The sequence below is a fragment of the Cydia amplana genome, chromosome 15 (genome assembly GCF_948474715.1).
Source record: "Cydia amplana chromosome 15, ilCydAmpl1.1, whole genome shotgun sequence".
In the NCBI taxonomy this organism is placed as follows: Eukaryota; Metazoa; Arthropoda; class Insecta; order Lepidoptera; family Tortricidae; genus Cydia; species Cydia amplana.
Window position 1 is genome coordinate 11,844,177 of NC_086083.1, and position 24,566 is coordinate 11,868,742.

Here is a 24,566-nt window from a genome sequence, read left to right on the forward strand (position 1 = left end):
AAAGTTCAACTTCAGTTTTGACACTTCAATGATGTGGCGTTTGAGTGAAGCTTTTGTGTTTGACACGGCGTGGAAAAGGTTAAAACCATGTTAAAACGAAGAACGCATGACGAAAATCACTTGTCGCTTCCCTTTCATTGTATCGTCGTCTATACGTCTAACGACGTAACATACTTAATGTATATGACAGCGGTGAATATTTAAATTTTTCCTTTTTTAATAAATATTTGATGTAACATATTTGAACAAAAACACCATTTATTTGACATAAACCACGATGTCCACGATAGCAGATAAACCGACATTTTGATATGTGACAAAGTGATAAAACGAGTTAAGCTACATACCTACCGATACGTTACGCATATAGGATAGGTGCGTTAGTTTTCGTCCAGCTCTAGTTTTCGTACACTTGACGAAATTTGAATATAAACCTACATTGCTGCACAAATTTGGACTTATTGCAATCCTTAATATCGACACAATATTATGTATATCTATCTACATAAAAATGATGTTTCGCAAGTAGCAAATTAAATACTTACCTATCAAAAATATTATTTGCTAATATGTCAAGTGGACGAAAACTAGCGCACGCGAAAAGGTTTAAGTTCATCAATATTAGAGACCAAGATAAGTTTGCAACGATTTTGATAGCACACGCAGTGCTAGTGTTATTTAGGTATAGGTACTTACGTCATAATTTCATAGAAGTTTGACGTCTAAAGTAACTTAAAAAACAATACACTCCTTTTTGGGGCCAGTCGTGTAAAAACACTGCAGTGCACTGCGTGTGCTATCAAAATCATTGCAGACTTGTCTTAGTCTGACCAAGAGTCTGACTCTAGGTTCAACCCATTTAACTATGGGGCCGAATGGTCGTAGATGCCCCTTCCAGCTCAACATCTGATTTAACCGTAACCCTGAATCAGATCATTACAAAATAGTATATTATATTTCTTTAAATACAATTAAAAAGGAATACAATTCACTTACCAATTTTGCCAAACCCGTACTTCCACATAAAGTATATTATCCCAATCCATGTCGCCAATAGCGACTAAAAATTCAAGTGAGTGAAACCGTTGTCGTATAAACAGTTTATATTATTATTATGTGTAAGTAAATAAAAGCGCTGAAACTTGTTGTCTTCATTTCATTTATTTATTTATTTATCATTGCCCATAGTATAAAAATCACTGCACGTTGCAACGGATACTCCATAGATGGATACTCACTCACGTCACGTCAAATTTTCAAAATAAAGCGTTTTTTTATTGCGACTAGGAAATGTCCTAGAATGCCAGTTTATAATATTATATGCTCATTTTAAAGTTGAATAAAAGAATATACAGTAATTATATAAAATAAAATAACGATACTATTTTGATATATTCGGTTTCGACCTATTGTTATTTTATATTTTTGTAAACAAGTTTTTTTTTACTCATTTAAACTTAGTTTATGACAATTTTGCTTAGAACGGAGCGTTCGGTTAGCAAAAACGTGATGACGCAAGTTACGCTATTTAGCATTGTACTTTGACGAATTTAAAAATGCAATCTTATGACAAGGTATTATGGTTCGTTTTTGAGTACTTAATACGCGCTAAAAATCATATAAAACTTTTGCGTACAGCTCATTCCATGTTCATTCTTGTCAATCTTGATTCTTGGCTGATTTGTCAAATTTTTGTCAACACGTAGTCTGATTTCACTAAAATCAGTAAAATCTCGGCGTAAAGTTAAAATTACATCAAAAAGTTCTTAAAATTAACCATGCCATCGAGTGATAGTGATGATTTCGAAAGTGCGGATGAGGGTCATGGCAGCGTGGAAAAGAAAGAGAGGAAGAAACGACTCTCATCATCGAATTACAGTGACAATACTGTGGAATCTGACCAAGAACCGAAGAAACCAGCTGCCACGCTAGAGAAAAAGCATGTGGAAACTAAAGAAGTGAGTAAGCTTGTTTCCAGAGTTCGCCAAAACAGGACTAGACTTATAATTATGTCAATACAGTACAAAGTATGTGTACTATAATAATTATATACTACAAAGGACTCATCATATTGTCTTTCCCAACGTGTATTCTTATACTATACTCGTATATATGTGCATAGACTAGGTACCAAAATAAAGCAGTATACATTAGGCTTAGGTGAATAATTCCTCAATTTAAGTATGGCATAGAGTTATTCTTCAGTAAATTATGGTTGGTTTTTAATTTAACTATAAATCAAAAGCCTGTCCTCCTTGTGTTGGTGGTATTAAGGAGACTATAGCACTTCCTGTTACCTGTTTAAAATTACACTACTCTGTCCTTGTTTTAATCAAATTGCAAAAGCTAGACATCATTTTCAAAAAAAATCTTTATTAAGACCTTAATCTGTCAGCTCCCAGGGCTCATATATGAGCCAGAACGCTTATGGTGACGTCATATCATGATATGATCCCACGGGATTTGACAGGTTAAGAGATCTTGAATGATTTTCAGGAAAAAGAAACAGATGGATGGGGAGACGGCTGGGATGACATAGATCCTGAGCCTGAACCTAAAAATGATCATAAAACTAGCACTGCACCTTCAACTAAGGATACCAAGACGGATAGCGGCAAATCACAAGACACGGGCTGGGAAGATTTTGATGACTGGGGGAATGATGAGACTATTAAAAGTGTAAGTATGAAATATTGTGTTGCCAAGACAGTGGTACGTCAAATGGCAGTTATGATAGACAGTTATGATAGAAATTCTGTCTGTAGAACTATTATCTATTCTGTAGCATGTTGAAATTGTGGTGTAATTGTATGATAATTGTTGAAATCATCACCAGAGGCTTAAAGCATCCCAAAAAAAGTTTTACATTACTTTGTTTCATATATAGTTTGTTTTTGACATGTCTTTTTTTTTAAATCACCTTTGAAAAATAAGTGACAGCAAATATGTTAGAATTATAAATCATATATAATCTTTTACATTCTTTTAACAAATATTTTTAAGTGTTTTAAATCTGTTTTAATAAAAAGACTTGATTAAGATTGTTTACCTTCTTTCTAATGCAAAAAAAAAACGAAGTATAGTAATTCATATGGTTGATCATGTCTTCTTCTATGCAACCAGCCAAGGAAATAGAAAGAGGGGGAAAATGGTTTAACTCATTCACTGCCAAGAAACCACTAAGTGGGTTCATTTTGTATTGGCAATGTTGCGCTTGGCACTAAAAGTATGCCAAAGTAAGACCCACACAATGTGACACAATCACTGTTTTCAGGAACCTCAACCCCAGCCACCAAAACCTCAGCAAGCACCAGCACCAAAACCGCATCCAGAAACTGACATAAAGGCAGTGACAGATCGCCTGGCAGATACTGCCAATAAGAGTGGTTGGGGCTGGGGGTGGGGTGTGGATTCTTTACTGAGCACGGCCACTGCTGGTTTCTCTACTATCACCAACCAGGTTTCTCAGGTACCTCTTTTTTCAAAAACATGATAGACCGTCCGTCCGTCTCGCTCACGCTTACGCTCGGTGAGAGTAAGAGATGAACCCAAACCTACAGGATCTTAACCGTGCGGATGGCACGACAGATGTGTCATCAATGTTTTTAACGTGTGGCGTATGACACGATAGGCGTGCCATCATATTCTATGGCGTAAGGCACGCCTGTCGTGTCATGAAATAATTGTTCGCCGCCACAGCCAAAAGTTTTCGAAAATGGAACACGAAACGAAACGGTTAAGGGCTTACAGCAGCGGTCGGCAACCTTTTAGCACCAAGGCCCACATAGTAGTTAACGAAGTCGGGCCGCACGTTGTTAATATTTATGACTTTATCAGACATTGTCGTTTGTCAATATTAATACAAAATAGCCAGGGAGGCTCGCGGGCCGCAAGTGACAGGTTCACGGGCCGCGGGTTGCCGACCGCTGGCTTACAGCATCGGGATTTATAATATAGTAGACATGTTTCTACTTGAAATATCTCAAATTAAAATATTCTCATAAAAATAATTTAATTTGTTTTCTATTAGCATATTTCCACATTAATAAAAAACATTATACATTCCAGGGCATCTCAACAGTCCTCGAAACTGGTATAGGCGCACCGGATCCAGAGGAACTAGCCAAAAAGGCCAGGGAAAGTGAAGCCAGGACAGACGGGCCCGAGGAAAGACCAGAGAAGGCAGAGGATGCCGGCGATGCTTTCCAGCTGGGCAGTCTGTTGTCCGGGGTTACTAAGTTTGTAGAGACAACAGGTATGTGTTATATCAATGATACAACTTTTGGCCACAATAGCCAATTCAGCTGAAATTGCTTCATAATTGGTGACAGTGCAATGGGGCCCACTGATTACCAGTCCGCCGGACGATTTCAGCCTGTCAGTTGTTCGGAACTGTCACCTTTTGCGTTTAACTGACAGGCCGATATCGTCCGGCGTACTGGTAATCAGTAGGCCCCTTTATAGTACTATCATTAAGCTCATACACTGATAACTGATAGTAGTCATGTGACCGCATGAGTCCTCATTAAAGAGTTTGGACTTGTTAAAACCTTTTGATAAGTATTTTAAGAGTGAGTGAGTCAAGTAGAGTACAGACGACAGTGTAAGGTATTATTATATTAATTAATACACTAGCACAGTGGTTCCTAACCTTTTCAGTCCGGTCACCCCTATGACTAACTAGGGAACCTGATTTTACCCCTCCTCCCAATGGTAATAAAAAATAAAACGTGTACGTTTGTTGTATTGTTAAATTAGGTTAGCTTATTACCCCCGTAAAATACCAGTTTTACCCCCACGGGGGTAATTACCCCCAGGTTAGGAACCACTGCACTAACAGCTGAAAGCTGATGCGTGTATATCACTGCACTTGTTTTTATTATATGCACTTGTTTGTATGTATATTATTAATGAAACTTTGACAATAACATTTGATTGTTCTTACATATTTCTTTATTTACCTTTATTTTACAATTATAACAAAATATAAATGTACAAATAGCAGACTTAAAGCCTTATCTGTCAGCTCCCAACGGCTCACATTTGAGCCAGAACGCTTATGGGTGACGTCATATTGTGGGATTCGACAGGTTAAGACATAACATTTACATTCCAGGTACAAAAGTAATATCCGGTGGCCTGGACACCCTAGAAACCATAGGAAAGAAAACCATGGAAGTTCTCCAAGATGGTGACCCCGGGCTAGCCAAGAAACGGGCCATGCTTGGCCTGGACCCTGGCGACAAGCCGGTGTTGTCTCAAGTGCTGAGGGAGGCTAAAGCGAGGGCTGATGAGGAGGACAGAGCTAGAGAACAGAAGAGAGAGGCGAAGGAGGTGCATTATGAGAACCTGTTTGATGACTTTGAAGGTTAGTTGACACAGAATAAGTAATAGTATTATCATACAGACCGTAAACCGAAATGTAAAAACCGAGATATAAAAACAAAATGTAAAAACATAACTAACTTAATAAAAACGAGATACCTAAAACAATAAATATATAAATAAAGCAACTCAAGAACGCAAAACAAGAATCTAACCTGAATCAAGCCAGGGACAGAAGACAGGCAAATTCTAGGGGAGGCCTTTGCCAGAAGGCAAACTGACAAGGAAACACCAAGTTAAAAACACAATTTAATATATGTATATAGATTAAGTTGAAATGTCAGAAATAAAGGCTATATTATTATTATTATTATAATATTATCATACAGAACGGCTATGCACCGCCCCGCCCCGACTCGCATTACCTCGCCCCGCGACTGCAATCTGCCGGACTTCTGGCGTGCTCTCAGTAAAGCGACTTACCCACACAGGCACACATATACAATTTAGGGTTCCGTACCCAAAGGGTAAAAACGGGATCCTATTACTAAGACTCCGCTGTCCGTCCGTCCGTCCGTCTGTCACCAGGCTGTATCTCACGAACCGTGATAGCTAGACAGTTGAAATTTTCACAGATGATGTATTTCTGTTGCCACTATAACAACAAATACTAAAAACAGAATAAAATAAAGATTTAAGTGGGGCTCCCATACAACAAACGTGATTTTTGACCGAAGTTAAGCAACGTCGGGCGGGGTCAGTACTTGGATGGGTGACCGTTTTTTTTCGCTTGTTTTTTTTTGCTTGTTTTGCTCTATTTTTTGTTGATGGTGCGGAACCCTCCGTGCGCGAGTCCGACTCGCACTTGGCCGGTTTTTTGACTTAAAATACGTGAGTGACCCGTTTTTAATATATTTAAGAGGCATTTTATGTTTATGAATGTTCAATATAAGTTTTTTCTGTTTTTCCAGGTCTAGTTCACCTCGAAGCCCTGGAGATGCTGTCCCGGCAAGTCAGCATGAGGATAGACGAGCGAATACGCGGCGCAGACCCCGAGAAGAGGCAAGATATTAAGGAGACGCTACAGCAGGTTGCCGGTATGATAATTATCTTATTATTATTTTTTTAGAATTTATGTTTTAATGTTTTAATGTTTATTTGGGCACAAACGGTACATGTTTCTTATAACTAATGTCTATACATAATTCATAAACCAATACAGTTGCCACCACTTACTAGCTCATTCAAGAAAAACAAAATTCGGGATAGCTAGATAGAACAACAACAGTCAAATTAGGACAAGGGCTTAAATTAATGAGATATAACTATTTTTATACATTAAATACGCAATTAAAGTGTAAAGTTACAGTGTCTTTAATTCGTTTGTTCATTTAAAACCAAAAGTACTTGATGTTTAAATTTAGTCAAGGAGTCATTAAATATATCAATTTTTGAAAAAATATCATTGTTGAATCTACAATAAAAACTATCTGTAATAAAAACTATCTAGGATTCTAATTTCACCTAAGTATGTTCGGTGGATTGAGCGTGTACAGGTAACAAACAAACATAAAGCGTTACTTTCGCATTTATAATATTAATAGCGATTTCTCACGAAACACCAACCGGCCTAGCCAAGGTGACAATCGCTATCGCTTCGATAACGAAACGCTTTGTGTCTCTCTACCGCTCTACCATATTAGTGCGACAGTGACAGTTGCGTTTCGATCGCTACGAAGCGTAAGCGATTTGCATGTTGGCTACGCGGCCTACTGTTTCTATCTAATGTCCCGTAATTGTTCTAAATGTTCTAATTTACCTTGTTTTTTTATATAATATATTTATTTCTCTACTGTCATTATTTGTTCAGAACTTTGTGAAATGCCTGAAGAAGAGGAAGAAGTTGAAGAATCTGACGAAGGTGCTTCGAAGGCAGATGCGTTCCATGAGAGACTCCAAACGGCTACGAGGGATATAGGCTTGAAACTGCAGTTCCAGCCCTTAGTGAAGTAAGTACTATTGTATAGAATACTGCGAACCTGTTTTATGAAGAACGTGAAGATACTGACGAAGGTGCTTCAAAAGTAGACGCGTTCCATGAGAGACTCCAAACGGCTACGAGGGATATAGGCTTGAAACTGCAGTTCCAGCCCTTAGTGAAGTAAGTACTATTGTATAGAATACTGCGAACCTGTTTTATGAAGAACGTGAAGATACTGACGAAGGTGCTTCAAAAGTAGACGCGTTCCATGAGAGACTCCAAACGGCTACGAGGGACATAGGCTTGAAACTGCAGTTCCAGCCCTTGGTGAAGTAAGTACTGTTGTATGGAACTGCGTACCTCTTATACGAAAAAGATGAAGAATCTAACGAAGGTCCACGCATTCAAAGGAATTTAGCACTTATGTAGATAACACTAAGACTCACCTCGGAAGGTGCTTCGAAGGCGGACGCATTCCTTGAGAGGCTCTAAACGGCTACGAGGGACATAGGCTTGAAACTGCAGTTCCAGCCCTTAGTGAAGTAAGTACTGTTGTATGGAGTACTGCGAACCTCTCATACGAAAAAGATGAAGAATCTAACGAAGGTCCACGCATTCAAAGGAATTTAGCACTTATGTAGATAACACTAAGACTCACCTCGGAAGGTGCTTCGAAGGCGGACGCGTTCCATGAGAGACTCCAAACGGCTACGAAGGACATAGGCTTGAAACTGCAGTTCCAGCCCTTGGTGAAGTAAGTACTATTGTATAGAATACTGCGAACCTGTTTTATGAAGAACGTGAAGATACTGACGAAGGTGCTTCAAAAGTAGACGCGTTCCAAGAGAGGCTCCAAACGGCTACGAGGGATATAGGCTTGAAACTGCAGTTCCAGCCCTTAGTGAAGTAAGTACTGTTGTATGGAATACTGCGAACCTCTTATACGAAAAAGATGAAGAATCTAACGAAGGTCCACGCATTCAAAGGAATTTAGCACTTATGTAGATAACACTAAGACTCACCTCGGAAGGTGCTTCGAAGGCGGACGCGTTCCATGAGAGACTCCAAACGGCTACGAAGGACATAGGCTTGAAACTGCAGTTCCAGCCCTTGGTGAAGTAAGTACTGTTGTATGGAGTACTGCGAACCTCTCATACGAAAAAGATGAAGAATCTAACGAAGGTCCACGCATTCAAAGGAATTTAGCACTTATGTAGATAACACTAAGACTCACCTCGGAAGGTGCTTCGAAGGCGGACGCGTTCCATGAGAGACTCCAAACGGCTACGAAGGACATAGGCTTGAAACTGCAGTTCCAGCCCTTGGTGAAGTAAGTACTATTGTATAGAATACTGCGAACCTGTTTTATGAAGAACGTGAAGATACTGACGAAGGTGCTTCAAAAGTAGACGCGTTCCATGAGAGACTCCAAACGGCAACGAGGGACATAGGCTTGAAACTGCAGTTCCAGCCCTTGGTGAAGTAAGTACTATTGTATAGAATACTGCGAACCTGTTTTATGAAGAACGTGAAGATACTGACGAAGGTGCTTCAAAAGTAGACGCGTTCCATGAGAGACTCCAAACGGCAACGAGGGACATAGGCTTGAAACTGCAGTTCCAGCCCTTGGTGAAGTAAGTACTATTGTATAGAATACTGCGAACCTGTTTTATGAAGAACGTGAAGATACTGACGAAGGTGCTTCAAAAGTAGACGCGTTCCATGAGAGACTCCAAACGGCTACGAGGGATATAGGCTTGAAACTGCAGTTCCAGCCCTTAGTGAAGTAAGTACTGTTGTATGGAATACTGCGAACCTCTTATACGAAAAAGATGAAGAATCTAACGAAGGTCCACGCATTCAAAGGAATTTAGCACTTATGTAGATAACACTAAGACTCACCTCGGAAGGTGCTTCGAAGGCGGACGCGTTCCATGAGAGACTCCAAACGGCTACGAAGGACATAGGCTTGAAACTGCAGTTCCAGCCCTTGGTGAAGTAAGTACTGTTGTATGGAGTACTGCGAACCTCTCATACGAAAAAGATGAAGAATCTAACGAAGGTCCACGCATTCAAAGGAATTTAGCACTTATGTAGATAACACTAAGACTCACCTCGGAAGGTGCTTCGAAGGCGGACGCGTTCCATGATAGGCTCCAAACGGCTACGAGGGACATAGGCTTGAAACTGCAGTTCCAGCCCTTGGTGAAGTAAGTACTGTTGCATGGAACTGCGAACCTCTTATACGAAGAAGATGAAGAAGCTGACGAAGGTGCTTCGAAGGCGGACGCATTCCATGATAGGCTCCAAACGGCTACGAGGGACATAGGCTTGAAACTGCAGTTCCAGCCCTTAGTGAAATAAGTACTGTTGTACTAGGAACTTCCTTTACGAAGAAAACCGACCGAGAGTTTACGATTAGAGTTGGAAATGTGATTTTTTCGTAGAATATTTTCTTTTACACACTTTTATTTAGCTTCACTGTGTGATAGTGGTCATACAAAATATACCGATAAATTATCGTGGACGGGGCTGGCCCAAACGGAGATGGCGGGATGACCTAGACAGCTTCCTGAACAACTGGAGTAAACACCAAATCGGGAGTCGTGGAAATCAAGGGGAGTGGCCTTTGCCCAGCAGTGGGACACACAGATAGGCTAGAAAAAAAGGCGGGTAAAACTAAATCGCCCCCCACTCAAGTCTGAAAGTCGCCATATTGTTATAATAGGGTATTTGACACATGTTGAATTTTATAACTAAATCTAGTTAAATAGATAGAAAATGAACAATTTATCAGAATACATTGGAAATTTAAAAAATATATGGGAATAATAAAAAAACCGGCCAAGTGCGAGTCGGACTCGCGCATGGAGGGTTCCGCACCATCAACAAAAAATAGAGCAAAACAAGCAAAAAACGGTCACCCATCCAAGTACTGACCCCGCCCGACGTTGCTTAACTTCGGTCAAAAATCACGTTTGTTGTATGGGAGCCCCACTTAAATCTTTATTTTATTCTGTTTTTAGTATTTGTTGTTATAGCGGCAACAGAAATACATCATCTGTGAAAATTTCAACTGTCTAGTTCGTGAGATACAGCCTGGTGACAGACGGACGGACGGACGGACGGACGGACGGACAGCGGAGTCTTAGTAATAGGGTCCCGTTTTTACCCTTTGGGTACGGAACCCTAAAAATAAAGGACCTTAAAGGGGTCTCTATTGTTTCCCAAATAGTTTTAAGCCATAATGTATTGTTTGCCCGAATTTTCGTTAGTCATAATCACAGTGTTTTCAGTTAAAAGAAACAGTGAATCTGATGTACTCGGATATGCTTGGGGAAATTAATGACAGAGGGCGTGAAAACCAATTTTATAAGTCTTTCAAATCTTGTATAATCTGTGATGCCACTTTCATCTTTTTCGTTACGCGCAATTAACAAAAGGAAAGAAATAACAAAATAATTTGGTTTTATTTTTTGCTTGCCTTTAAAATATTTTTGATTCATATATCTAATAATAAAATATTCATCGAGTGTTTTTTCTTTAAATTAGTCCATTTTAAAATCTTAATTTGCATAAATTTTAGGATACAATTTAGATAAATATGAAAGGAACGGAACGTTATTGACAGACCCGCCATAACGTTTTTATTTCAATACTTTACTTTCTTGTTATCCTCGATGCTTGAAAGTGCTCTGAAACGATTCTCTTGTGATTTTATACGCCTGTGCTTGCCCTGGACCCCGATAAATCTGTTTTTATGTGAATAGTATGGTGTACTCAACGGACTCTGATTTGCTGCTTGGATTGGTTATTTGTGACAATGGTTCGAAACAGTGCGATGTGTTGTGTACCTAATTGCGGTAAAACGCGTAAGTATTCATATTAATATTTTTCATTTTCAACTGTGGAGCAATAATACTTAACCCTGAAATATAAATATGGAACTATGACCCCAGTAAGGTCTACTTCATGTGCAATATGACTCGGCGTTTTCGAATATAACTTTGACAAAATTGTCGCGATTTATTAGCACTGCGTGGTATTTTATTGACATGTAATCAAACCTAGATTATATTTCTTTAATATAACACTATCTGTATATACACAGTCTGGGTATTTTTCCAAATAAGGGTTATAAGTTATATAAAGTAGAGGTATTTCCCTATTAAGGACCGGGTCCTTCAAAGGCCTTTCTTTAGCATGGTTAAAGAACACAAAATCAACTGTAGGTTTTTATCATTTCATACCTTGACATAAGTGCAGTTATGAATGTGGTATTTTTTTTAACTTATTTAAGTTAATATAGGTATTCATTGAACATCCAAAGTTCATTCTGTTAGTGTACCTACTTAAGTCTGTACTAGTGTTACTGTAATTATACATACCCATTTCTTTTTTTTTCAGGATTAGATAATGTGATTCTTCACAAATTTCCCTGTCCAATTAATGAGGCTGACCGGTTTCGTACTTGGATTTACTCTGTTAGTGGAGTTGTGTTATCTTTGGATAATCAATTTATTCATAAGTACCGAAAAGTGTGTCATGTTCACTTTGAGGAAAAATTTATTAATCGAAGCGGAAGACTCAGCGCTATTGCAGTTCCAACACTACATTTAAAAGGTACATACACAATTTTAGCCGAATTGCACACTTGTCTTGTACAATTTAATTGTTGTGCCATTGAGGGTTCATATTACATTGGACATATCATAGTTTAGTTTATTTATTTCATAATGATAAATTACAGTATAAATTATTTTATTTATTATAGTGTTAGTATCCCTATGTCCCTGATGAGGGATAACAGGATACCATCATAGTGTTAGTATTAGCCCCCAATGACAAAAAAGGGCTGTCATAAGTTCAATGTGTATGTGTATGTAGTAGTTATATATCTCTGTGTATGTAGTTGTATGTCTGGCTGCGGCAATCTATGTAGCACTCAAACGGTATGTGAACTAATTTGAGTGCAGTTTTTTAATCAAAAGCCTTGTTTATTGGAATCATCACTTACATTACAGATCACTTACTATTCTAAAATATGGCTTAAGTTTCATGTACTAGGTACCTATTATTTTAATGTGTTTTAGAAAAAAAAATTGCCCGTTGCCCTCTAACTTAACTTTTGGTCTTTCATTGTGATATAACAATACTTTTTAAGGGCAAATATTTCTGTAATAAAATGGTTAAATTTTCAGGAATGGCTACGCAAACCGCATCGGTGCAAATTGCAAGCAATTTCCAACAACCGTTGCAAGATGATCATGTACCCCGAGCCCCATTGATGAACATCACGAATCAGTACAATGCAGGTGGTGACGACACTTCTCGGCCCTCAACTTCAGGTCAGTATGAAAACTATATATTTTCTTACAATAATATATCTATTTTTTTATTTCATTATATATTTGATACATAATTTGGAAGCTTTTTTAAAGTTTTTATTAAGGAGGAAATTCTTTACAGATCATTTAGTATTCTAAATTATAGCTTAATTTTTATGTGACTAATTATCAATCTTCCCATTCCATTCTTCTTCTTCTTGTTAGGTTAGGTTAGGTTAGGATTATTTAGCTGTGGCGCTAGGTGCACGTTGATGAACTCTTCATAGAAAGGCTTTGATCGGACTTTCATACATTTGCGACCTTTTATTATAGAGCATCGATTTTTTTTTTGTGGTTAGCACATCTAATGGTGTCTATAATTTTGCCCAAGTCTCTTATGTTTGATAGTTTCCGACTTACGTCATTTCTAAGATTTATTGAAAATAATTATTATCTCACAAACTACCCACACAATTTTTCTTTAAATCTTAGTCAATGTTCTATAAATTAAGACTCACCTCTACAAAAAAAAAATAATATTACTTGTTTAAAAAAATTTGATGTGTAACAAATTATGTCAAAATGTTTTCAATTATGTAAATATCCAGAGAGGAAAATGAGTACTACGTTTGTATGAAAAGGCGATTTCACACGGGTCCTCCACTTTCGTCTTAACTTTACAAAAATCAAATGTTCTGTAGGTATTAAATTGGTGAAATATATGATTTTCAGGGATGGCTACGCCAACCGCATCGCTGAAAATTGCAAGCAATTTACAAGAACCATTACACGATGTACCCCGAGCCCCATTGATCAACATCACAAATGCGGCTGCTCACGACGCTTCTCGGCCCACAATTTCAGGTGAGTTTGATAATAAACCTGTAAAGTTTCTTACAAATAATATATGCATTTTATTATACTACGTCGGACCGTGGGTGTCAAAAAAGCATACGGCCCGCCCGATGGTAAGCAGTCTCCGTAGCCTATGGGCACCTGCAACTCCAGAGATGTTACATGTGCGTTGCCGACCCTAACACCATAGAGTAATATAAGTAAAGAAAGAGTGGTAAGTCCATACATCAGTTTTCTTACCAAAACGCGCGTTATTTCGTAGTCGACATCTAGCGTCAAGTAGCGGAATATATCAGTACTGCTAATCAACAATAGATGTCGCGGCGAACAAACACTCTAATGCTCAACAATTTTCAGCTAATATTATAACCGCATTACTCGAAACTCGATTTTCAACTCCTTCTGCTTCTAGTATTAGTTGTAAATTGTTTTTAGCAGTACATTTTTCGTCAGTAGCGACACTTGTGCCATCTGTTGTCAAGTAGCGGTACTGATAGTTCCACTACTTGATATATGTTACATGTGGACTACGAAATAACGCGCGTTTTGGTTAAGAAAACTGATGTATGGAGTTACCACTCTTTCTTTATTTATAATATCTGGGAGACAACATATAAAAACTCAAAAATGCGCGTTTTCCCAGAGATAAGACCTAGCTAGATCGATTTTTCGCGCCTCAAAACCCCCATATAGTAAATTTAATCGAATTTTTTAGAACCGTTTCCGAGATCCCCGAAATATATACATATATAAATAAATAAACAAGAATTGCTCGTTTAAAGGTATTAGATAGATAGATAGATAGATTACTCTATGCTAACACTCCGCACTATTTCGCTTACCATAAAGACGAAATTAGCTAATATGTTTATACGAATAACCTGACAGTGTCCTTATGGCAAATGGCAACCTTTTGATTGAGAATAAATAAGTGCTATAATAACTGCTAAGTATTTCTTCCTACAGCTACTTATATTATAAAATTTATTTCAGATCATACGCCACCCTACACGCCACAATTTTGCTCTGAAGCTAGTAGTTTAGCCAAACATATAAAAAAACTTACCGAGACGAAGGACAAATATGCCGTCAGACTAAAAAAAGCTATGTCTCTCTCAACCAACACGGCTTTTCAGAAAGCCATCGGTAAATTTACCACAATGGCATTGCTATTTGTCATGATGCAATTTAGGGAGATAAATAAAAAGAAAATGGGAAGGAGATTCACAAAGCAAGAAAAAATAATGGCATTATCTCTTTATAAGCAAGGACCTAAGGCGTATAGATGGCTGAGGCACATTTTTGTACTACCATCGCCTCTCACATTATCAAGGATGATATCCGCTGCAGCCTTAAAAGCCGGTATAAATGATAACATTTTCGAAAATCTTAAAAAAAAGGCCAGAAAAATGTCGATATCTGAAAGGCTGTGTATTTTATTCTTCGACGAGATGGCAATTAAACCTCATTTTGAATACAATTCAAAAAAAGACATGATCATCGGATTCGTTGACAACGGAAAAAGGAGGGTCAAAAAAATCGCTGACCACGCGCTAGTTTTTATGATAAGAGGCATCACAAAAACTTATAAACAGCCCATTAGTTACAGCTTTTGTTGTGGAGCCACCGAGAAACACGAATTAGCGCAGGCCATAAAAGACCACATATGCCCTGACCAACCAAATCATCGACTTATCTTGTAGGTTTTTCCTGCATCACTGGTGTAAAGACACAAATAAATTATTAAAAGGAACGCGATCAGACTTCGATCCAGAAGATAGAATGCGAGAAATGACGAGGAACTATTATTTAAAACGAAGGAAATGCTCCAATCGATGAACAGTGTGCATAATCGCTTTTTTCCATAAGAGTGTAGTGTAGTCTGATTTGATGAAAGTTTTTACTTATTTCTTTGCTTTTAATGGATAGATTGACTAAAAGCGATGATTATGAATGAATATTGTCAATTAGCATTGATTTTGTAATGTAAAAATAAAACTGTAATCACATTTATTGTTTTATTGTTTTTCAATTACTTGTCTGGGCAAACTGAACTAGGTCACATCATTGTGTGAACTTCGTTAGCGGTTTCCTGGTGAGGACTGCAATGGAGGTTCACACTTGTGATCTGGTTCCGTTTGCTCGGACTCAGAACGCAAACCTTAGCTATTTAAAAAGCCCGCCACTGCTCGTATAGCTGTATTAATAGGTATGGATATATACACATTTGAAAAGTTGCAGTAAACTATCAATAGATGGCGCTGCATCCGAAAACCTTGACTGATAACTCTATACCCTATTATTCAATATACTCTATGGTCATAATTCATTTAATTCAGAAACGCGTCACTTTTCAGGATTGCCATAAAACAAACCTAACCTAACCTAACCTATCTATAGGATAACCTAACGAAAATCCTGAAATGTTAACGGTTTCAGTTTTATGACTAATGATAATATGAAAAACAATACATTATGACTTAAAACTTTATGGGAAACAACGGGACCCCACCTTCCCACCTTTAAAGAAAAAAAATTACCTTCCAAATAAGAACAAAATAATGATATCTACCATTCGATTCCTTAATTTTATTTAAAAAAATATTGTATAGCAACATAAACGCAATATTTCACCGACAAAATCGCAATTTCCTTGTTTTCCATACATCGAAAGTATCGAAACTGCTTCTAACGTTACATGCTGACGTCACGATGTTTTGCCATTTTCTATGAAGCGTTTCGTCAGTAAAGTGCGGGTGCCAGACTTTGACCATAATTTGTGACATTTGTATTGCTTTAGGACAATGGCTCCCATACAGACATTTGATCCTCAAAACAAACCTGATCGACTTATACCATTCATAAAAAAATGTCAAATACCCTATTCCTTGCATATATCGATATATTCAATTGTAAAGTTCCCAGTGTGAGGCATAGTTTGGTTAAGCGGTGTTTTGTGTGAGCGACCTTTCTACTAATGTATTTAATACATGTACCTACACTTTCTGTTTTTCTTTTTATTTTCTTCATTAGGCGAGCAAATGCATTGAATTTATCAACTTAGTGTATTAATATACTGACATTACATAACGTATTCATTAACTACATTTCAATCCGATAAATTTTATTTTATTTTGTTTTCATCTTTTGAATTCTGAGACCTCTGTTATTCTAGGCGCTATAAGTGTTAAAACTTAGGATCCATTTATTGTAAGGCTTCTATTGCCATTTTCAATTATGCTTCTTTTCTCTCTCTCTTTTTGTACGCATGTGTGCGTAGGTGCTAGCATTAGTTGTAAATTTAATACTTTGTAACTACCTGTGAGTTCCTGTAATTGGCTTCCTGTTTTAATCCTGTTGTCTATTGTAAGTTTTAAAGCTGTTGGTTCTCCTAACGTAAATAAATAAATAAATAAATAATAGTACATTATTGTCGAGGTTGGGAAGTAGCTACTTGCAGGCTGAGGATTCGTTTTAAACGGACGACCTTGGGAGTCCGTTTAATTGAATCCGAAGCCAGCAAGTAGCCTTCCAGCCGAGTCATATATAGTGCTTTTCTCAAAAATGGTGCAAGAAATAGAAATATTTTACAGAACTTACAGAAGCAACGTTCTAATTATCACAGAAAAAAATACAACTATTAAAAAAATTTGCTTGCCGCCTTTAAAAAAAAAGAAGTGTATTTTTCTGCTGAAAATACGCCAACCTATTTGAGACACCTAAATAGTCGCGGTACCAACATTAAGCCTGTAACAGACTATCGCACCGCACCGCGACCTTGGAGCGTCGCACCCATAAGTGAGAGCAAGAAAGAGATATCTGTTTCTCGCTCTCACTTATGGGTGCGACGCTCCAAGGTCGCGGTGCGGTGCGATAGTCTGTTATAGGCTTTATAATAATAAGTGCTGATCATCTGTTTGGCTGTTTAAGGGACCTATGCCTTCATTTGATATGGCCATTTAAAGTTTTAAAAAGTTTGGAACTCGTTAAATAATGGAATTTGTATGCGACATTGCAGTCCCGAAATCGAGACTGCAATGTTTTTAACTTTTTAATTTTTTGAATGACCATAAACTACGCACTTCGCGACCTATTTTTTAACCGGCAACGTCGACTTTGCCGTCCATTTTTGAGAAAATATACTTCCAGGCAATACACAGAAGTCCTCGACTGGTTATCGCAGGAAGCTACGACAGAGAAGGCGGTATACAAGCGCTGCGTTAGCGGCCTAGCTGCCGCCACCGCTGCCGCCGTTGAGGTAATTCATTTCAAGACTGTTTTTAGGGTTCCGTAGCCAAATGGCAAAAAACGGAACCCTTATAGATTCGTCATGTCTGTCTGTCTGTCTGTCCGTCTGTCTGTCCGTCCGTATGTCACAGCCACTTTTCTCCGAAACTATAAGAACTATACTGTTGAAACTTGGTAAGTAGATGTATTCTGTGAACCGCATTAAGATTTTCACACAAAAATAGAAAAAAAAACAATAAATTTTTGGGGTTCCCCATACTTCGAACTGAAACTCAAAAATTTTTTTTTCATCAAACCCATACGTGTGGGGTATCTATGGATAGGTCTTCAAAAATGATATTGAGGTTTCTAATATCATTTTTTTCTAAACTGAATAGTTTGCGCGAGAGACACTTCCAAAGTGGTAAAATGTGTGTCCCCCCCCCTGTAACTTCTAAAATAAGAGAATGATAAAACTAAAAAAAATATATGATGTACATTACCATGTAAACTTCCACCGAAAATTGGTTTGAACGAGATCTAGTAAGTAGTTTTTTTTTATACGTCATAAATCGCCTAAATACGGAACCCTTCATGGGCGAGTCCGACTCGCACTTGGCCGCTTTTTTTTTTGACGATTTGTTTCAAGATGTAGGGTCACAGAGAACGGAGTTTTTGAAAAGTCGTAGTGCTATTGTAGATCACAATACAGTTGCCAAAAATTTAATAGGGAATATTACGCGAAACTCTGCGTAGGGGGCACCACTACCTGAGGGTCTACCGCAAACGAGAGAGTCGAAATTTTGTTATCTAACCTCTTTCTATCACTCGAATATCGAGCGATAAAGAAGCAGATAGCTGAGTTCCGATTTACGCGTTTCCCGGTAGGCCCTTTGTAAACAAACCGCCTTGATGTACCAATGTCACATTTTATTCTCTGTGAAAACTGTTTAAGGCACAGTATGTAGGTGCTAGTGCTGCACTCTGGCAGAACATTGCAGTAATAATAGCAATGTGGATGTGTTCCGTGGCGCTCGGGTTATCTGATATTTCTAAACTACAAACTATCTCCTGATACCCGAATTTTCTTTCCTCTGTGGCCACGAAACGCACGCACGCTCCGAGCGAGTACGCTCGATACGAGGCGTGGCGTTCAAAGGGTTAACACTTTTCATATCGCCCTTATTGAACAATGAACTATTTTCTTACAGGTGTATCACAAGGCGGCTGAGATGCTGCTGGTGAAGACCCGAAGGTCCACTGCAGACGAAGCAGATGCTTTAACACAGTAAGGGATATTTTAAATAATTACTACGATACCGTTCTGTCGCCATCAGATATATCGGCGCGGCCAAGGTGTTCACAATATCTGAACAAGCACTCTAAAGCCTTGACAATAGAGGCTTGCTCAAATATTTGTGAGCACCTTGGCCGCTCCGATATATCTGATGCCGACTGTATAATGCAGCAGTTGAACCTCGTTGAGCTGTCAAAACGAAATGTGAGCGCATCTCTGGTTATAGACGCGTTTTGTTAGAGAGTGAACCTTCTGTACGTAGTACTATTATGTATTTATTCTGTGGCAGGCGTGTCTCACTCCGCGATTTCGTCGCTTTGCTACAGGTAGCTAAAAGTACATCCGTTCGACCCTAATTTTGGGGAAAGCCATAAGCCGCGCGTGGCGCTGTCGCCACCTAGCGGCCATATCTGTGCTGATCGTAACAGACGCGTTTTGTTAGAGAGTGTGTCTTCTGTACTATTATTTATTCTGTGATAGTAGTGCGTAATAGCTGTATTTCCTCCACCACTACATTTTATTATTTACTAGCAAGTCTAGCAACCCGCCCCGGCTTCGCACGGGTTAACAAATTATACATAAACCTTCCTCTTGAATCACTCTATCTATTAAACCGCATCAATATCCATTGCGTAGTTTTAAAGATCTAAGCATACATACAGACAGACAGACAGCGGGAAGCGATTTTTTTTATACTATGTAGTGATTAACATTAACATTATGTGGTGGTTTGAAAATGTGATGTCTACCCCAAACTTTTTCATACACTTTTCGTCGGGTAGTTGCACAAATCTCTGTTTTGACATTTTGCTGGGACATCAGTTAGCCGCGACCGTGACCAGTGAAACCTGTGTCAAAACGTCGGTAATTAAAGGAACTTATGTGAATAAATTTCGCGTTAGGGTCTATAAATCTTCTTCTTCCTCGCGTTGTCCCGGCATTTTGCCACGGTTCATGGGAGCCTGGGGTCCGCTTGGCAACTAATCCCAGTAATTGGCGTGGGCACTAGTTTTTACGAAAGCGACTGCCATCTGACCTGCTAACCGAGAGGGTAAACTAGGCCCGTATTGGGATTAGTCCGGTTTCCTCACGATGTTTTCCTTCACCGAAAAGCGACTGGTAAATATCAAATGATATTTCGTACATAAGTTCCGAAAAACTCATTGGTACGAGCCGTGGTTCGAACCCGCGACCTCCGGATTGCAAGTCGCACGCTCTTACCGCTAGGCCACCAGCGCTTCTTAGACCCGTTTATAAATGTGAGTTAATATGTAGTGATTTATTTTCAGAATGACGGTGGTTCTAACCAAGCATATAAGTGAATTAGCAACGCTCTTCACCGAGAAGCTGAACTCCTTGGAAGCCGAGAACAAAGAACAAATCAATACGTACATCACTAATATATTTTTAGAGGTAAGTTGTTTACTTTAACTGCCACGGTTCTGGGGCGCATAAAAAACCGGCTAAGTGACAGTCGGTCTTGTACTGCAGGGGTTAAGCTTTGGTTTCCTCGGAAAGCGGTGCCGTCATATAGCGGCCGTAATACAGCAATGAATGACGTCACTAGAACAGTGTATATGTAAACCAAACCAAACCATTTGCATGACGGCCGTCATGACGGTGTCGATAGTTTCGTGAACGTTTTATTTGACAGCGGTGAAGCCATTTGTACTAATATCTCATCTTCCGCTCTACAATTATTTTTCTCTTCTGATGATATGTCATCCTCGAAGTCAATTATTAAAGCTAAATCAAGGTCGTCCATTTTCTCTCCTGGATACGTTTCGTTTGACCTTGGTGGCTGACGGTGTGTTATGACGCCGTGGAACTTACCACATGACGTCACCGTAAAGACGGCCGTCTTTTTGCGTCCGCTATATGACGGCACCGCTTTCCGAGGAAACCAAAGCTTTATGTACCTTATTTAATTATTATTATTAAGGATCGACTCATTCGTGCATATCTGTTTATTGTTTCAGGCTGGCAACAGTTCGATCTACATCCAAAACGCATTCCAGTTAGCGCTGCCAATACTGCAAATAGGTGCTGTCTAGAAAAATCTAGTAAATGCTAAGAAGACTCGGGTTACTAAATATGACCTATGATGTCACCTGTTAGTACAGTCACTACACGGGATTGATACGCCATTTATGGTTCTAGCTAAATTGGATATTCCATAGCGTAATTATGGACAACCAATTTAGCTAGGACCCTAAATGTAACAATCCCGTGTGGTGACTGTACCATCTGACCAACACTTTACTTGCCGCAAAACTAAGAGGCAAAGTCTGAGGGGCTACCGCGAAAACCGAAATTCGCAAATTGCGGGGATCTTTCTCTTTTACTCCAAGGCGTAATTAGAGTGACAGAGAAAATGCACGCAATTTGCGAACTTCGATTTTCGCAGTTATCATGTTTTCTCTTTCACACTTGTACGCAATGATATTATATAACCATAGATAGGTTATACTCATACTTGAGGAGCACAAAAAATACTTCCATATTTATTTCTGTGCCTACGAAGAAATCTCTTATTTATGATTAGTTTTCTCATTACATCCGTCTTTGTCACACTCGTTGTTAAACATAAGGTCGTCTCTTTCTCTTTCGGTGTGCGGGAGCTCGTTAGCACGTGCACATTTCTCGCTTGTCCAGCCGCGTCTAAAGGAAACTTGTCCAATTTGTCACAAGTTAAGCGCTTCAATTTTGGAACGCCTATAACTTATCTTGAGTTATAAATCATTGCTTGTACGGCCTTATGAAGCTACTATTTACGCATAAAAGCCAATGTGGTGGCCACGAATCTTCTTAAGAGGCCGGTATCGATTTTAGGCGCAAAAATGTAAAATTGATAGATTTAGTCGATGAAATTGTACACCTTTTTTTACGTAATAGAAATAACAAGTACTGGTATCTATTAGCACGTCTTCTTATCTTGCATTTGTACAGATTTTTTTGAAAACTGACTCACTAAATTAGTAATGATTTTTTTTCTGATGGACGTTTAGGTAAACGCGCGTAAAGCACTGATTTAGTCGATCTTATTTGTAAATTTCGTAAAGTTTGGACTGCTAAAAATGGTAATTTTGTATTACACGTATCCTATACTCCAACTTGCATAGACTACATTTTTGTTATATAATATTGAACAAGAGTAAATGAAAGTTAGACGAAATCAATTTTCACCAGAAATTACTTCATAATAAGTGAACATTCTTCGTGAATTACGACTTAATTTCAACGTAATTTTGATACTTAAACAATCTACAACATTTCCTGAAACTGTTCTTATACATAATTTTTTATAATTTATAACTATAATTTTTTGATGAATTTTTAAAAACTGCCCCTTCTCGTCATATATTGCCGGTGACGCACGCTCGGAACCTTATTATTAAAAGGCAAGATGAGAAGACGTGTTAATAGAAACCAATACTTGTTTTATTAAGATATTAAGTAACAAAAGGAGTACAATTTCAACGACTAAATCTATCAATTTTACATTTTGGCTCTAAAATCGTTAACGGAGCCTTAAGAGCCCATCAACGTGCACACTAACGCCACTGCTAAATAATCGTGATTATTTAAATTTAACGAAATATATTTAAAAAAGGGGGCCGCTACGTACTGTATCTTGTATAAAATCTATGCGTCCAAAGTTAAAACGGCCGTTTTTGTTTTGAGTTTATAGATTGACGAATCCAGCAACATAGAAACTAGTTTGATGTATTCAAAGGGTACTTTAATAGGGATGATGACACATGTTGAATTTTATAACAAAATCTAGTAAAATAGATAGCAAACGAGCAATTTATCACAATAATGTGGATATTAAAATAAAATATTGTAAAATTACAAAAATACAGGACTTTGAAAGTTTCAAAATTAAGTTTTTTTTAACTTCCAAAAACGATAAAAGTAAGGGTACCATTCGATTCTTTACATTTCATCCAAAAAATATTATATAGCAACTATATACATAAACGCAATATTTCACCGACAAAAACGCAATTTTCTTGTTTTGTCCATACTACAAGATGGGCGATGACGTCACGGCCTCTGGCCGTTTTGTATAGGGCGTTTCGCGAGTGAAGTGCGACTGTCGGCCTTTGACTACAATTTCTGACTTTTGTGTTACTTTAATGCAATGGGTCCCATATAGACATTTGATCCTAAAAACAAACCCGATCGATCGATACCATAAATGAAAATTAGTCATGTAGCCTATACAAAATACAGTCCGTAGCGGCCCCCTTTTTTTAAATATATTTCGTTAAATTTAAATAATCACGATTATTTAGCAGTGGCGCTAGTGTGCACGTTGATGGGCTCTTAAATGCCAGAGGCAGTAGGTGCGATTTATGGGCACAGTATAACGTAGCCATGGACGTACACCTAAAGCGGACAGTTACCTTTTTGCCAATCAAATTTGAGCCAAATAGGAGACAAGAGAAATCGGTCCGAAAGAGAGGATAAACCCAATAACTGTGTCTCACTTACTCAAGTTACAATCGGACGTTGACTTATTATCACGTTGACATATAATAGGACATGAGGGCAACGGACTAAGAGTCGTATTTCACCTGTCCAATGTGTGTTTTGTCTCACATTTTGCTTGAGAGAGAGAGTGAGACGCCATGAGATTGGACAAACATATTGGACAAATGGACTGACACACTTAAGTCCGCAGTGCACTCTCCGCGTCAGGTATACGTTTGTGAATAGCATGTAGTATGAGCGTTAGTATTTATAGGTACTATAAATATGTACATTCTAAATTGTAAGTAAGCGTTTTCCAAAAAAAATTACATTTCTTTCCTATTGTATGTGTCCCAAAATTTTGTATGAAAAAATATTTTTCCAGGGCAATCTTCGGACACATTTTTCATGTATGAGGCGTGAATGTACAAATGATTCTGAGTAAAATGAGCCCAAGAAGTCAATATTTTGAAGACATGAATGAAATGTAGGTACATTTTTTTTTGGAAAACGCTCAAGTAATAATATATTGTTGGATATTTACGACAAGTTGAAGCATTATTAAATTGTACAACGGGACTTAATCGCGTATCTAAGTTTTAAGATTTACCTCCGACGTTTCGAGGACGGCGTTGTCCCCGTGGTCTCGGAGAAGACTTGCTTAAGTTGACATCAGCATCTTCTAACTGCGCGAAGCATTTCTTGTTCTTTTTATTGCTTCGTCTAAAATAGTTCTTTACCTATAAATGACAGGAAAACCTATTAGAAATGTGCAGTCAAGCGTGAGTCGGACTTAATGTACGGAACCCTTGGAATGCGAGTCCGACTCGCACTTGGCCGGGTTTTTATTGAATTCTTTAGTATGTGGGTAAGTTTGTTTATTAAATTTAGCAAAATTTCAACTACGAGTTGATGATATTCCATTTTGGATAGATACTTTAGAACGTAGTCGTTGGCCTAATTTTATATTTATACTAATCGGCAAAATATTACGAACTTATTACGTCATTGACTTTTGGGCTGCCCACACACACGCTGCTTGTAATGTATGTAATTCTATGTAACCTGTCACATC

General features: G+C 38.2%; 1 protein-coding gene across 1 annotated transcript; it reads left to right on the forward strand.

The window, feature by feature from the left end:
* The first annotated feature begins 1,706 nt into the window (after window positions 1–1,706).
* LOC134654564 (protein FAM114A2) lies at window positions 1,707–21,102 on the forward strand. Its single transcript, XM_063510026.1, has 12 exons — window positions 1,707–1,958; window positions 2,497–2,679; window positions 3,275–3,469; window positions 4,069–4,255; window positions 5,117–5,368; window positions 6,297–6,422; window positions 7,196–7,246; window positions 8,125–8,212; window positions 17,638–17,746; window positions 18,927–19,003; window positions 20,302–20,425; window positions 20,992–21,102. The coding sequence occupies exons 1-12, from the start codon at window positions 1,779–1,781 to the stop codon at window positions 21,064–21,066; spliced, it is 1,647 nt and encodes a 548-aa protein (XP_063366096.1). The 5' UTR covers window positions 1,707–1,778; the 3' UTR covers window positions 21,067–21,102.
* The last annotated feature ends 3,464 nt before the right edge of the window (window positions 21,103–24,566 follow it).